This window comes from Aspergillus glaucus (genome assembly GCF_001890805.1).
Source record: "Aspergillus glaucus CBS 516.65 unplaced genomic scaffold ASPGLscaffold_14, whole genome shotgun sequence".
In the NCBI taxonomy this organism is placed as follows: Eukaryota; Fungi; Ascomycota; class Eurotiomycetes; order Eurotiales; family Aspergillaceae; genus Aspergillus; species Aspergillus glaucus.
In genome coordinates this window covers 668600-684704 of record NW_019170466.1, presented here as the reverse complement: position 1 = coordinate 684704, position 16105 = coordinate 668600, and the positions used below count along the sequence as shown (strand labels likewise).

General features: G+C 50.5%; 5 protein-coding genes across 5 annotated transcripts; 3 read left to right on the top strand and 2 right to left on the bottom strand.

Moving 5' to 3' along the window:
- Nucleotides 1–19: 19 nt before the first annotated feature.
- Nucleotides 20–1087, bottom strand: ASPGLDRAFT_27097 (uncharacterized protein; the record flags this gene model as incomplete). The annotated part of the gene is made up of 1 exon (XM_022543633.1): nucleotides 20–1087. The coding sequence occupies one exon, from the start codon at nucleotides 1085–1087 to the stop codon at nucleotides 20–22; it is 1068 nt and encodes a 355-aa protein (XP_022399565.1).
- Nucleotides 1088–1726: 639 nt separating this feature from the next.
- ASPGLDRAFT_129228 (WD domain protein) lies at nucleotides 1727–3453 on the top strand (the record flags this gene model as incomplete). The annotated part of the gene is made up of 3 exons (XM_022540871.1): nucleotides 1727–2279; nucleotides 2329–3160; nucleotides 3234–3453. 3 exons carry the CDS (start codon nucleotides 1727–1729, stop codon nucleotides 3451–3453), a joined length of 1605 nt encoding a protein of 534 aa, XP_022399564.1.
- Nucleotides 3454–4058: 605 nt separating this feature from the next.
- Nucleotides 4059–8071, bottom strand: ASPGLDRAFT_512623 (GTPase-activating protein BUD2). The gene is made up of 2 exons (XM_022547491.1): nucleotides 5130–8071; nucleotides 4059–5078 (listed from the first exon to the last, which is right to left on the bottom strand). The coding sequence occupies exons 1-2, from the start codon at nucleotides 7978–7980 to the stop codon at nucleotides 4093–4095; spliced, it is 3837 nt and encodes a 1278-aa protein (XP_022399563.1). The 5' UTR covers nucleotides 7981–8071; the 3' UTR covers nucleotides 4059–4092.
- A 2394-nt stretch (nucleotides 8072–10465) lies between these two features.
- On the top strand, nucleotides 10466–13953 carry atgI (autophagy protein ATG9). Its single transcript, XM_022547006.1, has 2 exons — nucleotides 10466–11472; nucleotides 11536–13953. The coding sequence occupies exons 1-2, from the start codon at nucleotides 10706–10708 to the stop codon at nucleotides 13646–13648; spliced, it is 2880 nt and encodes a 959-aa protein (XP_022399562.1). The 5' UTR covers nucleotides 10466–10705; the 3' UTR covers nucleotides 13649–13953.
- Nucleotides 13954–13962: 9 nt separating this feature from the next.
- Nucleotides 13963–15823, top strand: ASPGLDRAFT_512357 (uncharacterized protein). Its single transcript, XM_022547486.1, has 5 exons — nucleotides 13963–14249; nucleotides 14311–14984; nucleotides 15059–15393; nucleotides 15458–15632; nucleotides 15734–15823. Exons 1-4 carry the CDS (start codon nucleotides 14168–14170, stop codon nucleotides 15504–15506), a joined length of 1140 nt encoding a protein of 379 aa, XP_022399561.1. The 5' UTR covers nucleotides 13963–14167; the 3' UTR covers nucleotides 15507–15632; nucleotides 15734–15823.
- The last annotated feature ends 282 nt before the right edge of the window (nucleotides 15824–16105 follow it).

The window sequence follows — 16105 nt, the reverse complement described above, 5'->3', positions numbered from 1 at the left end:
TATACTAGCTTTTCATTATTTATACAGAGCGCCTCTTCTGTACACGCGCTTCCAACCGACTCACCCATCCCTCCGGTCCAAGCAAGTCCCTCACAGCCCGCCGATTCGGCGCCATATCCCACCACGGCTCTCGAACCCGGACCTTTTCTCCCTCTTCTACCTGGCGACGACGATACCAATGATCTTTAAGATCCCGGTCCCGTTGGCGTAGAATCTCCTTTAGGATATAGCACGTCCGTTCATTTGCATCCACACCAATCACTTCCATCTCCTGCAATAGCGAAATCACCCCGCCCAGATCGTTCATGCCCTGCCAGTAGAAGCTGATCAACTCGTTGTACAATCCTGTCGAAGTACCCAGGACTGCAGACGCGCGGCCATGAGACTTGATCGTTGAGCGGAATTGCCCAATGAGCTGCGACTTGGGGTAGTGCTGGTTGAGCAAACGGAAAGCAACGAGAAGCATCTTAGGGTACAGCGAAACAACAACCGGTTTAACAGGAACAGACGCCGGAATCTCCAAAGTCGGCTGTCCCTGCTCCTGCTCGTATTGACGCTTCCTCTGCCCAGAAACAGTATTCGGCCCAATATGCTCCAGCATCGAGAAAATGCGCGCCTTGCAAACATCCCAGATCCCAATATCCCCCTTGTCATCATTAACAGCTTCCTTCAGCACATTCTCAATCTTCTCCGCCTCCCTCTTCACTATAATCCTGATCGCCCGCTGTATGGGAACCTGTTTCCCCTCTTCACCCAGTATCTCGGAGATATCAACCACCGTTTCCCCACCCTCACCAACCGTCATCTCAGCCCACATCTCATCCTCCTCATCGCACTCTTCTTCAGTATGCGTCGTGCGATGCCGTAGTTGTCGCCGTTCACCACCGCGCTTATCCTTCCCCCGCACTTGCGCGAGAACTGACTCGAAGATCTCAGAGAGTCGGGATATCTCGTCCTTACCACCACCACCACTACCACTATCGCCTTTCTTCTTCAGTCCCTGAGATGCTGCAAACGCGGGATATGTTTCTGATTTCTGGAGCTCGCCCAGTAGTTCACCGAAGGCCTTTTTCTCCTTGCGGGTCATTGCGACCTTTCGCTTTTTCGATGCGTCTCGGCTCGACGACAGTCGCGAGGCTGCATGTTTCTGGAGAAAGGATGGTCGTGGTGCTGGTTCGGTATTCGTAGTTGTCGATGAGGGCGGCGTGCTGGAGGGGTTTGAGATATCCTCACCCGGGCCGTCAGCTGTCGTGGAGTATGACGTGCGGAGAGTCGGAGCTGCAAGGGTGCGTGTTTGGTAGAGGAATGGGGCAATTGAGCTGTGTCGGGCTGCTAGCAGCCATTGACGCGAGGTGGCCATGTTGTCTAGCGATCACAGGCCTTGTGTAGGTGTGGTTGTTGGCTGGGTGTGAGCAGGTGGAAAAAATTTCGGAGGTTGAATCGCCGCCTCTTTGCCATCTACACTGAACCAAGACAGACTGGCGCCCAACATAGAAGACTGTAGAAGGAAAGTAAAAGACGGAATATACCATAGGATTTCTAAACACACTACAGAGTACTACTTACCACTATCTACCATTGTCTTTGTACGGAGTAGATCAGCGCCTAATGGCCCACGTGACACCGCGACGGCGTGCACGCGTTTCTCCCGCGGCCAAAATGCGACTCAATTGACACCGTCAGTCAGCAACACAGGCAAAACCCCAACAAGGAACGCACCGCCAAAATGCCCGTCGAAGAACTCTCCGACTTCGAAAAACAACGCCTAGCTAACATCGCCGAACGCGACCAACTCCTCAAAAAACTAAAACAAGAAGCTCAATCCTCCGGCCTCGCCCTCCCACCACCACCACGCCCAACAGCCAAAAACCCACCCACAGATTCCTCCAGATCAAAAAAGAGGCCCGCGCCCAGAAAACCAGTCATCAAAGATGAATCCGCCGCCCCGCGCCGTGTGTCCTCCCGTTTGCGCGGACTCGCAGCGGATAGCGAAGTCGCGAAGCGCAAGGCGGACGAGCAGCAGGATGCGATTATGGAGGCGGAGCGGGCGAAGAAGGTGCGCAAGTCGGATTCGTTTTCATTTAATGAGATGGTTGTTTCGGGGCAGAAGCTTAGTGGGGAGGGGTTGATTGGAGTGGATGTTGTGACGAAGGGGGTTGCGAAGCCGTATGAGCGGACGTTTGGGGATGAGGATATTCAGATGACGACGGATAAGGATTTGAAGGCAGCGAGGGAGGAGATGAGTGGGTTGCAGTTGTGGGAGGCTTGGGGGCCCAATCGTATGTTTCCTGCCCTGGCATACCTATATGCAAAGCTAATGATGTGCAGGTATCAAGTTGACCCCCGAGCGAATCTACACAATGACCTTCCACCCCTCAGAAACGAAACCATTGATCTTCGCGGGAGACAAACTGGGCCACCTGGGCGTCCTAGACGCATCCCAAGAGAAGCCCGTTTTCGTCAAAGACGAAGACGAGGAGGACGCCGAAGAAGATGACCCAGACCCTATCCTGACAACCCTTAAACCACACACCCGCACCATCAGCTCCATGACCATCCACCCTGCCAAACCAACACACCTCTATACGGCAAGCTACGACAGCTCCATCCGCGAAATGGACCTGGAAAAGACCACCTCCGTTGAGAAATACGCCCCGACATCCCTGGCCGATGACCTCCCCCTCTCCGGCATCGATATGGCCCCCGACGACCCTAACACCATCTACTGGACCTCCCTCGACGGTGCTTTTGGTCGCCATGACATGCGCACGCCTCCGCCCTCGTCAACAGAGGTAGTAGAGTCATGGCAGCTGTCCGAGAAGAAAATCGGAGGATTCTCGCTCTACCCAACGCACCCGCATTACTTCGTCACGGCGAGTTTAGATCGGACAATGAAGCTATGGGACCTAAGGAATCTCTCACGCGATGATCCTGTGCCCGTTGGTGAACATGCCAGTCGATTGTCCGTTTCGCACGCGGCATTCAACTCAGCAGGTCAGGTCGCTACCTCGTCGTACGATGATAGTCTCAAGATCTACGACCTCGCGGCGCAGGGCATCAATACCTGGCCAGAAGACCATGGTGAGACCCTCTCAGACGAGCAAATGAAACCAGACACTGTCGTTCGTCATAACTGCCAGACTGGTCGTTGGGTTACTATGTACGTCCCCTTTCCCTCTAACCCTACATTTCCTATCTTCACCAAACAATAGTCAATTCTAACAAAATGACAGCCTCCGCCCCCAATGGCAGCAAAATCCGCAATCCCCTATCCAACGCTTCTGCATCGGAAACATGAACCGCTTCATCGACGTCTACAGTTCCGCAGGTGATCAGCTCGCCCAGCTGGGTGGTGAGGGCATCACCGCCGTGCCGGCTGTGTCTGTTTTCCACCCGAGTAAGAACTGGGTTGTTGGAGGGACGGCGAGTGGGAAGATGTGTTTGTGGATGTAATATTTTTGCTTCTTTAATTTGGGTTTTATCTACCATCTTGTTTGTTATGTTATATTGGATGCGAGTTATGGAAAAGCTTGGCAGTCAATCGTAGGAAGAATGCTTGTATAATCTAGCAGCTCCCAGGAGAGACCGAATTTATATTCTTGGAACATCTTTTTATCTTATCCAATCCCAAAAGAGCAAACGGCATTCAGGGCAGGGTATCAACACCATGGAAAATGCTTTCCCGCAATGATCAACAAAAAAAGAAAAGAGAAGAAAAAAAGTACACAAGGCAAACGAAAAGACATCAAATCATAAACACATTGTTCGCGACAACAGGTGGCAGACAGACAGGCAAGAAATCGAGGGAGGATATACAACAGATAACAGTCCACACAAAACCTCTGTCTTGTTATACAAACCTGTCGACCGCTGGGAGATATGTACCAAATGGGAGAAGAAGAAGAAGAAGAAGAAGAAGAAGAAGAAACGCATGCCACCCTTTGCTTTCAGAGGAAACAAGACGAAGAAAAAAGACGAAGAAAAAAGAAACGAAAAAGTCATGGCACCGTGTATATCGATCATGACCGTGAAAATAACGAACTCCTGTACAAAAATTATATAAATAAGATATCCGCCCACAAGAAAAAGAGTTTATAAAGATTCATTTCGAACTTCCTCGCGAGGCTGGTGTTGGGAATGATCCCGCTCTTTGTTGGCTTTGCGCCGCGGGAATTCAAAGAGGCCCCGGTATCTGCCCGATGATTCCCTGGAGATGCTGGACCGACGGCCACTCTTGGTCGTGGTCTCCGGAGAGTCAAGGGAAAAAGTAGATGAGTTTTTGGAGCTCGAAGCACTGTCCCGTGCCTCAGACCACTTGGGAATGGTAAAGGGCACTCGGGATGTATCCCAGGTTGCGGATGAGGAGCTGGGAGGGGTTTCGTCGTCGACCTGCTGTTGCTGCTGTTGCTGCTCATAATCAGTCGACTGACGTGGAAGATAAGGACGCGAAAAATATCCGATTGAATTCCGGTGATTATTCGTGACGGTTGCAGAGGAAGCCAGGGCCGTGTCGGCCGCTGGGGTGGCGGGCATGCTCGAGTTGGCGTCGTCGTAAAAGGTCGCACTTCGTTCCATCGACTCTACCAGTTCTTCCCATTTGTTCACAAGGTTCCCATTAGGCCGTTCTGCATCCTCGGCCTTATCCAAGCATTCCTTGGTCCGTTGGTGAAGACGTACTGCTGTCTCGTGGAAGTTTTGCAGCACGGGGTCAATTTCCTCTAACTCAGCCAATCGGGGCGGTGCAACTTCAAGCCATATCCGAATGAGGTTGGAGAAGCTCCGGGCGTGGTCGAGCAAGAATGGGAGACTAGGGAAGCCTTCGCGCGAGGTAGGAGGTAATCGGCCGAGAATCTGGATTGGAGTCGCGTAGGACGGAGTAACAATTGGAGCCGGGCGGTCAGCGGGTATTGCGCAGACCGAATCCACGAACTGTTTAAACTCAGAACGATTGCCGATCAGAAAACGGTTCATCGGCTCCATCCATGGTTCTTTGCTGCCAAACGTAGTCATGTTAGCCAGGCCTTGCAAGGCCTTGGCGATCAGAGTCAATGTACGCTGAGCACGTTGACGAGGGTGATCTGTGGTCCTTTGTTAGCAGTGATCCTCATACTGAAAAGAAAAGTACATACCCTTGAGCAAGCCAAATAGCTTAGGATTTAGAATGGCTGGACAAAAGAACCGTAGAAATAGGAAACCAGAAACACTGCTGTACGTGACCGATCGAAGAAAATCACCATAACGATCCTCCGCACAGGCTCTGATATGCCGGAATATGAGCCTGAGTTCAGGGGGACACCGCGAGGCGGAGTTGGCAATCGCTTTCCAAACGCCCGTTGTGAGAAATATCAAGTGATTCCAATTCCTCTCGAGATCATCCGACCGATGGACGCGAGACGGGTCGACCTCGCACTCGGGATTTTCATCGTCGATGCTGCGTATCCGATCTCCAATCGTTTCATCCAGGTAATCCTTCCCAAGCCGCCGCATATGAGAATCGAGCGCCTTTGTTAGGATTGAGTTCCCACGGAAGAGTAGATTTGCCTCTACCGTAGCAGTCCGTCCGAGATCCCGGACCAGGAATTCTCTTTCCTGGTTGGACTCCCTGGCATCATTCGAGTGGATGCGTGTAGTGTACCGCAGGCGATTGACGGTCGATTCTTTGTGAACTCCATCGATTTCGTCTTCCACGAGCGACGAAATCCATTCCACCGCCTGGCCTGAAACCTGAAAGATGTTGAGAAGCGTTTCGGACAGCTGGTTCAATTCCGATGATATGATCTGTGCCATGTTGACTGTGAGGCCATTGGTAAACGAGTGAAGGAGTTCTGACATCAGCTCATACTCTTGAGACATGAGCACGACAGTCTCCTCCATCCGAGCTCGCATCAGCATTTCACCCACTGGCTGATCTTTGTCGTCCAGAATCGGCCACCATTTCTCTGTTTCCACGCCCGGCTCCAGGTCATCTAGCCGCAGTTCCACCCTTCCATACGTAAGATCGTGCGCGCAAACCTCGACATCATCCAACGGTACCGTGCTGATATCGCGGCTCTGGCTTATCAAATATGTACCATGGGCGATGAGTGTCCAATCTTTTTGGGCTGGATTGAGCGTCTTAACCAGAAGGGAGGCTTGAGAAAGCACGGGGGGAAGGTCGTGGAAGATGAATTCTTCTCTCCAGAACGGATTGGTGGTGCGGTACTTGACGGCGGTTTTGGCCCGAATCTCTCCATCCAGCGTGACTTCGGTATAATAATCACCCTCGGCGGACCTGACGGTGGCCGAATGTCCCTGTGACCTCGATTGTTTTCGGCCTTTGTGGGGTGTGTCTTCCCTGGTGCGGAACAGCTTGGCTTCTGTGACCTTGACCGTGAGGCTTCGCTCAATACGAAACATGTCCGTCGTAGATGTCGTGGCTGGCGGCGGTGGTGTTGGCGCTGGTTGGAGGTTGACAGGCCCTGGGTCATCCTCTACGGATGATTCAGGGCCATAGAGCTCAGGGACAGTAAAAGCCCGCAGAAGAACAAACCAAACTTCAAAGAGCACCCGACTCTCCAATGAGAGATAGATCGGACGGATCTGGGATGGATCGACGTTCGCATGCGCCGCATATTGGGGGTAGATGGCAATGCAGAATTGATCCTCGAGGACCGACGCGTTGAGTTGTTGCACGGCACAGCGGGACAATTGAGATAGTTGAACAGAGTTTATGAGCGAGACGTCCGACTCAGTGAACAGTTTGAAATGACCGTTCTCCTGCAGCGTGCAACTGACCCTCTGCCAAGAAGATTTCAAAGCCCGTTGCTGCCGGGACGACGAGATTTGGCGACCCGAAGCAGGCCGTGCTCCGGAAGCGGTTGGCTTACCCCAGAGGCTCATCTTCCCAACCTTAATGATAGCCGCATCCTTTTGCACAGCACCTTCGGAATTGCGCCGATGGCGGTCAGGAAAACGCCGCTCTCCAATTACTACCGGCTGGGGCTTGGTCATCTTGTTCCGCACACCTCTTGGCCGAATTGGCTGCCAACAGAGCAATGCGGCGAGCCATGAGTCAAATGTTTCACTGACATGAGGCCGCAACTGGACTCCCAGGCCCGACGTGAAGGTGGACACGGTTAGATAATTGTTCTGAAAGTCCGGATCGTACAGGGTTCGCACCCGACAGCCACGTAAATCGGGAATCAAGGTCTTCGTCAATGCGGGTTCTCCTTTAGCCTTGTAGATTAGGTAGACCAAGCTGCCTGTTGCCACATTGATGGCGCAGACCCCGGATGTCCATGCGGTCTGATTAGAAGTTCGGAAGGAGAGGACGCCATGCATGCGTCCACTGGTAGTCTTCATGAGTTGTAGGATTTTTGCAGAATCGGAATTCGAGATGGGGGATGTTAACGATGATGCATTAAGGGAATTCAAGCCAATGAGCATGCCAGGTGGCTTACCCGGCCGTGGCCGTTCGCTGAAAGAATTGGGTGAATATGTGGCAGGGGAACTCATGGTGCTGGGCTGCTCGTCTGGAGTTCTGACCTGGGAGCCAGAGGTGTGGAAAGATCCAAAGCGACGCCAAGGGAGAGTTGCATTATTCGGGGGCATTTCCGTCCGCTCCTCGTTTGTCGTCGTTGTCCGTGATCGTACGCGCCCGTTCATGGCATTGGACGCTTCAGCTTCATCCCCTACTGAGTGAGGGAAATGATATTCTCGACGGTCACCATCGACGGTTCTGGCTCTGTGTGTCGCGCGAGGAGAAGAAGCGTCGCTACCTGGGACGTATTCGGCGTCGTATAAGGGATATTGCTTGTCAGTGTCAGACTCTGGCGTTACAGCGCGAATGCCCGTGCCCCTGAAGCTGTCGTGATTAACAACCATGCCACGGCGGTCTTTCGAGGATGACTTCTTGCTGGAACGCCGTTCGACGGCGTGACTATATGTCCCTCCTTGGTGAGCTGAGCTGTGTTTCATCCCATGTTGATTTTCCGACCCCATCTTGTCTGGTTTGAAATGACGAAAAAGGAAAGAGAGAGAGCCCTTGTTACCTTCTATGCGCGCGATCTAAGTAGCGGTAGTCGAGGGGACTCGCTACGGAAGGTCGCACAAAATGCAAAATGCCGCAACACAGTGCCTTTTAATCTCCTTTCACTCTTTTTGGGTGTGCTTTGTATGTGCGTATGCGTCTTGCGCCTGCTCTCTCTTTTTCGCTTCTCTTTTCCTTTCCCCCCTTTCCTGATAACCCGACTTGTTGGAAAAATGTTACCCTGCAGCCCGTTTACACCCAAGTTATGTTGCGCAACCGTCCTCGAGCAATTGTAGTCCAGTCGTTCCAGCGGGAAACTGGCTGAACGCATGGAGTCCGAAAACGAAAAAGAGAGAGGAGAATCGGATTGCACGTCGAAATTTGGCGCGTCGTAAGAGAGGTAGTGATCGGGTGTAGTTGAGGACGGACGCGATCCACGAATGGTCGGTCAATCCAGGACGATTATCGATCGAATGGTAGGTTTAACGGGGAGGGAAGAAAAACGCACACGGCGCTAGAGGGTATCACAAGAGTCCAATAATCCTCCAACAGCCAGTCGACCGGGATAGTGTCGATGCTAGAAAACCATTGTCTAAGATGTTAGCCTCAGGCAGGGAGAGGGGGGTGGAAGTCGTAATAGTAGCCCGGAGTACGGATCAGGGAGGTGAAGAAAGGAAAATGACGGAGAGGAGCACAGAATTGGATGCAGAGAGGAAAAATATACAGAGAGGAGAGAGATTATTATAAGTGATTGTGATTGTGAGAGGGGGAGAGAGAGAGAGAGCGAGAGAGAGACAGTGAGGAAGTTGTTGGGGGAAAGTAAGAGAGAGAGCGGAAGTGAGAGAAGACGAAGAACGGGTTCCACGCAGCCAAGCGAGAAGATCTGAACGGGCGTCCAGGAGGCCGGCCGAACAATGGGGGGGGGGGGAGTGAAATGACAGACAGAGAGAGAGAAACAAACCCACCGGCATCAGTTTATTATTTCTTTTTCTCTAATCCATAATTTCTTTTCTTGCCGTTGGGATTGAACCCGGGTAGAGCGATTTGTAAAGCACAGTGTGTGGTGAAGAGAGAGAAAGATACGGAGAGGACCAGAAGAGAAGGATGTTTTTCTGTATGACCAGCTGGCGGGATAATTAAGCGAGAGAAAGGAAGAATATCACTACCATAGAGGAATTCTGACAAGAAGAGAATCAAATGATAACAATGGAGGATTTGCTCTATTCTTCACGCTATGTACTATGTGATCTTCTCCCCGAATGGGTAATACCCCCAACGAAGAGAACACAGTTCATTTTTATTTGCCTACGGAAATCTAGATGGTAGATACGGGGGGGGTTGAACCATTCAAAAAGTGGAATTGAATCAATTGGATTGTGATAAGACCACCTTTGCCACAGGAACAGGTCCTTTCAATAAGAAAAGAATTCTCCGTTCATCTAAACTACTGACTGGGTTGCGCGCCGGCAAACTCTCGGGGATGTGCACTCGACAGGTCTGCTTATGCTTAGTCCATGATGTCGATACGGATAATCATGACGAGGAAATAACAGTAGTAGTACTGTACGGAGTAGTAGTTAATCTTGTTCGTTCCACAAGGAGGCGTTCCATGGCTCTGGATAGGAGTGTTCCGGACTCTATTCATACGGAGTACTTATCTGTTCTCTTGACTGTCCACATATTTACCAATTCAGAAATCACCGAGAGTGGGACGGATAATCTTTCATGTTGCTTTTTTCGCTTAATATAAGGACAAGAGGATTGAGCAGCAGCAGCAACAACAACAAACAGTTAGCAGTTATGTAGTTATCTCACGGACAAATGGATCGAACTGTGGGTTCTCAAAAAGCCATAGCCACTATTCAAGTAGGCGTAGTCCGAAGTAGACTGATATGGACAAGAACATAAAGTGTCTCTTCTGTGAAGTCATCATATTTAGTCCTGTTATAACCCACCATTCGGTTCCTGTACATCCTACGTACTAGATATGTACATAATGAATCCTCCGTACAGATAGATTGGTTTTATTGATAGATTGATATGGCAAGTATATTAATTGCATCCTGGGCTTCTTCTGGAAGAAAGCGGAGGCTGTATGTATCGCTCGTGACATACCATTACTGTATTAATGTATCCGGCTATCCCCAAACAAGGAAACACCCCGCACGTTGATCCCTTGGCAATCCACCCAATCAGCTCCACTGCCTTACCTGAATTGGCGCCTCTCCTGACAGCGTAATCAGCCAACATCCCACTTGGCCTGACTCATGTCGTCACAGATCACGTTGCCACGCGTATCGTAATTTACGCTGTTACATAGATTACTGTATTCATAACACATGTCACCTAACTGTAGTAGTCATGTGATTTACACCTGAGGCACTCAATTCCGTCATGCGATCATCTGCTTATCACGAGTACACTGGCACTCTGGCACTGGCACAGGCTGTTTCATCGCAGTCAAGTACATCCTCTTGTCTGCTCATTGCTTGGTTCTCTATCTTGGATGTATTTTGCTGTCTCTTAGTCTAGCTTCTAGCTGACACTGCTTTCTCAACACAAAGATCATTGACGTTGTCGTCACTTATCTAGCTCACGGCCCACGAAGAGGCGGCCACCACCATGCGTTGATACTCTAGAACTTATATACAAAACCCATGATTACTCCTCATCGCCTTCCAATAAACCTCTTGCAAGATGATGAAATCCAATATTCTCTCACGGATCCTCCCTCCAGCGGGCTCTCAATCGGTCTACGAAGCGATCCGAGAACATGACGCCGATTCGAATGCATCAGACGTGGAGGAGCGTGCTGGCCTGGCCTGGGATGAAGAACGGGGAGGAGGAGACCACTACAATGATCAGGAGCTGGAGGAGGCCATGGCCGATGCACAGGGGAGTGTTTTGTCAAGCCCGACCAACAGTACAACGGCGTTCCTGGCCCAAGACCGTTCATCCAAAGAAGGCAAGGGCAAGGGCAAGGGCAAGGGCAAAGCTACATCTCGTCACCGGAAACCGAGTCGACCACGATGGGTTCAAGAAAGAATACCGGAGTACGATGCAGATGATGCCGATGAAGACGTTCCTGCTTCGCTTTTGGTAGAAGGAAACCACGATGATGATGAGCTTAGGTCCAGACTGCCACCACCTCCGCGCTCTCACCCACATCAACCATCTCCGGACCCCGGTCCCTCACCACGCAGCAACATACCTCGATGGGAAACAAACAGGGAAGCTATAGAACAATTGGGACTACACGATGACCTCCAAAATCAGAGGGCACCCCCGGCGGCAAGGTGGTCGATTGGGCAGCATCCGAACCTTGCTTTTGTCGACCCCAAAGAGAAAGCTATGTGGAGATGGGCGAATGTCGAGAATTTGGATAATTTCTTGGAGGACGTCTATGCATACTCTCAGGGGAATGGGATTTGGTCCATTTCTCTTCAACGGGCTATAGGTCTCTTGTATGTCCCATATTAACCTCCGCTGGTATCCATTTTATTGACAAACCATTTTCTTCCTCTTAGGAATTTTGCGTTTATTGTCGGATTTAGCACGTTTCTCACAAACTGTATCGACTACTCCAACGTCAGAGGGAGTCGAACACTGGATGATATCCTCATCAAACGATGCACGACCAAAATGTCAACCACCTCGACATTGTTCCTATGGATGCTCACTTTCTTCTGGATAGAACGAGCCTTCCGATATCTGCTGGACATCCGGAGACTTAAACACATGCATGACTTTTATTATTACCTTCTTGGGATATCCGATGCCGAGATCCAAACAATCTCGTGGCAAGAAATTGTCAGTCGGTTAATGGCCCTGAGAGATGCGAATCCTGCTACGGCCCGTGTGTCCACCCAGCATCGTAAGCTGATGGGAAGTCAGTCCAAGCAACGGATGGATGCCCACGACATAGCCAATCGGCTGATGCGCAAAGAGAATTATCTGATTGCTCTCGTGAATAAGGACATCCTAGATCTCAGTCTACCTGTACCTTTCCTTCGGAATCGGCAGCTGTTCTCAAAGGTTTTGGAATGGAATATCTATCTCTGCATCATGGACTATCTGTTCAACGAACAGGGTCAGATTAAGACGTTGTTTTTGAGGGACACACATCGCAAGGCTCTGGCCGAGGGCCTGCGTCGGCGTTTTATCGTGATCGGTATTTTGAATATCTTTGTGGCGCCATTCCTGGTCGTCTATTACCTCATGCACCATTTCTTCCGCTATTTTAACGAATACAAGAAGAATCCTTCCCAGATTGGTTCCCGCCAGTATACCCCTCTAGCGGAATGGAAATTTCGCGAGTTCAACGAGCTCGATCATCTGTTCCAGAGTCGGACCAATATGTCCTATCCCTATGCCAGCCGATACATTGACCAGTTCCCGAAAGATAAAACAGTTCAGCTGGCCGGATTTGTGGCATTTATTTCCGGTGCGATTACGTCCGTGCTGGCTGTTGCGTCGCTAGTGGACCCCGAGTTATTCCTAGGGTTTGAACTCACGAATGACCGCACCGTGTTGTTCTACTTGGGTGTATTTGGTTCCGTCTGGGCTGTTGCGCGAGGCCTGGCTCCAGAAGAAAACGATGTTTTCGATCCAGAATACGCCCTTCTCGAGGTAATCCGGGATACTCATTATTTCCCTAGTCATTGGAAAGGACGACTGCACAGTGACGAAGTCCGGAAAGAGTTCGCGATGCTGTACCAGATGCGCATTGTGATTTTTCTCGAGGAGGTCCTGAGTATCATTTTCACACCGTTCATTCTATGGTTCAGTCTGCCCAAGTGCAGCGAACGAATTATTGATTTCTTCCGGGAATTCACCGTGCACGTGGACGGGTTGGGATATCTGTGCTCCTTTGCTGTCTTCGACTTCAAGAAAGGTACCAACGAGATTACCCAGGGCGCAGCAGGTCGTCATCATCGAAACGCCCATGATCCTGCCAGGCAGGACCCACGCACGGATTACTTTTCCACCAAAGACGGCAAAATGCTTGCGTCTTACTACGGCTTTTTGGATAACTATGGCGCGAATCCTCGGCCATCCGGCAGACGACCGTTCCATCCACCACCGGCCTTCCCGACGCTCGGGTCACCATCTGGCATCGACTTGGGGCATTACCCCTATCCGCGGTCGGGCCCAGCGGCTGGCGCACCAGGGAGTACGATGATCGGCCAGATGTCTACCGCGGGACCCCGATTTGGGGCTCCAGGCGCGATGGATCACTTATCGCCAGGCCCGTCAATGCTGTTGGATCCACACCATCAACCATCCGCAATGAATCGCACTAGTGCTTACCCGACCTATCGGGCTTCACGTGCGGTCCCGAGAGTTGCTGAACCGATTGAAGATGAAGATGAGCCCCCGTCCATCACCACTGACGTCCACCGCCTGGCACCGCTACCCGCACACACCACCACGGCATCGAGTGGCGGCATTGGGGAGAGCGAAAGCAACCTAGGGGACTCCTGGCGTATGAACCTAATGGGCAGTGGCGAGGATGAGGAGGAAGGTGGGGAGGGCGAGAATGTGGATCGCATCGTTGAAGGACCAGGCGTCCTGGGCATGATCCAACAATTCCAGAAGGCGAATAATGATGGCCGAGGACGGACGACAATTGGCATCTAATTTATTTTTCTTCTTCCCCCTTACGTTCTATATCTGGTATGGCATATTGTTGTCATGACTGGGCTTACACGACAGTTACGGATTTGTTTTGGGAGTTGTCGTCTTTTGGAAGCGCGGAGTATACGGATAACGATGTTACGGTCTGCTCTACGTGCACTTTGGACTTCTTGGATTTTCATAATTTCTTCTGGTTATCTTTACTTGAGTATTACTTTGGAGTAGACGGGACATGGTAGTTAGTTAGAACATCAATGCAATTCCGAATCCCCCGAGTTCCCCGGGTACAAATTGGAAACACAACCAGCATTTGCAGATACAATGGCCTATCCATGTAATATGAGCAGCGTTTATATTCCGTCTGACGTGGGAGATTTGTTTGTTGGGTTGCGGTCAGTACATGCCCTGTCGTCATCTTTCTTTTGATATAGAGTCTCTTAACTGCACAATATTATACACAGTCATTGAATATCTACTCCTGTCTGCGACTTTTCTTTCTTTACTTCACCCCAATGTCAAGGCATGCAAACATGGCCGCTTTTTCATCTTTCTCCTCTCCGCCCTCAAGTCCTTCACTGTATGATGCACCCCCATCATATGGCAAGTAAGCTCATATCTTGTATAGCAGATACATTCCTGAATTACTGACCGTCTACTCAATGCAGAACTCTCCGCACTCCACACCGCTAGCTGCCCGCGCACGAAAACCATCACAGAGCTCGCCAAAGCCCTGGACGAGCACCGAGTAGCCCTGGTCAGAGGTCCCCCATCCGCCGGCAAAACAACCCTCGCAAGGCTCCTCCAAAGCTACTACACCAGTCGCGAAGAGCCCGTCATCTTCCTCACAGGCTGGCCCCGCAAAACCGTCGATCCACCGATCTACCTCTATGAGAAATGCAAGGAAGCCGGGTACGAGGTCGACTACATGACCCTCCAGTACTCAAACATCACATTTATCATTGATGAAGCGCAGCAATCGTACAGCGATGAAGCGCTGTGGCGGGGTTTGATCAAGTCGCAGAGCGGCTGCCAGAGCGGTGCGAGGATCTGTTTGTTTGCGTCGTATGGGAACCCGGTCATGGGGACGCCGGAGGGACCAGGGGGTCCGCCTGTGCATTTTGAATCGGAGCAGCGGGTTTCACTGCTGAGGTATCATGCGTCACATGGGCCGCATTCGAATAATCTCGGGTTGTTTTATACGCTGGAGGAGTTTGAGTATGTGCTGCTGCTGTGGTCGGCGGTTAATGAGGTTGAGATTGCGCCGGTTGCGAGGAAGGTTCTTTATTATGTGACCGGTGGGCATCCAGGGGCGGTTGAATCGCTGGTGGCGTATATATTGGTATGTTTACTTCTTTCTCGCTTTTCTGCCCGCATTGGTCGTGTCCAAAGGAGGACGACACTGACGTTCTCCAGGCATATTACCACTCCGAAGTAGAAAACGGCAGCATCAAAACAATCACAGAAAAACTTCTAGTGGATTGCCTACAAGACGGACCCAATCTCTTCGCTTCCCTCCAAACAACCGTCTTCTTTCGATCAGTCCCAACCTCGCAACAACTCGCACTCGCTCCCGCCGCTGCAACCGCGCTCCATCGAATAATCCAAGAAGGCACAATCCCATGCGACCTGGACGATCCCGGCGTTGAACTCTGCTTTAAGAGAGGCTGGGTGCACACTGACTATACGCACAGTTCTCCGGCCGGGGTTGACAATTTGGTTTGTTTTTTGCCGACGAGGTTGCACGTGAAGTAAGTTTTTGGTCCTGTTCCTGAACCAGAGTTGCGAGTGGAGTTGGGTCTAACAGGGGCTTAGAATATTGGAGGATCTTCTGGGAATAAACCAGCCGGGGTCGTTTTTCTGAGTGGTGGTTGGATCCTTGTCTCCATGGTTATTCTTGCATGGGTATAGCATATGCTGAAAACCAGCCAGAACTGGGAACAGCTAGCGGGCATTGCAATTGATTCTTATACAATTCATAATTAGGAGGGTTAGTTCTAAAATAAACCGTGTCTCACTTCAGTAGAAGATTCGGAAGATTCCATGCAGATCCCGGGGATCGAATCTCGATATTGATTGTTGCTATTTTAGACACGGTCGAGACTCTTTTAGAGCACAAAATGCCACAGAAAAGGATGTTAAGTCCACAGATAGAACAAATCAAATCCATAATATTATTAGGCCATTATTATTACGGCAATATGGGTAACACTACATAATGGAAATGGGTTTTCCCTGGGCGCGGCTCTTGGCCGATTTTATTTTTCTGTCGGTCTCTCCTTTTCCTCTATTCTTCCTTTGCGAAAGGGACATGAGAGACAGGAAGAGTGGCAGTTGCTGATATACGCTCTCTAATGGATAATTGTTGATGCCTTGATAGTGCCTTGTCTTTTTTTTTTTTTTTTTTTTTTTTTTTTTTTTTTTTTTTTTTTTTTTTTTTTTTTTTTTTTTTTTTTTTTTTTT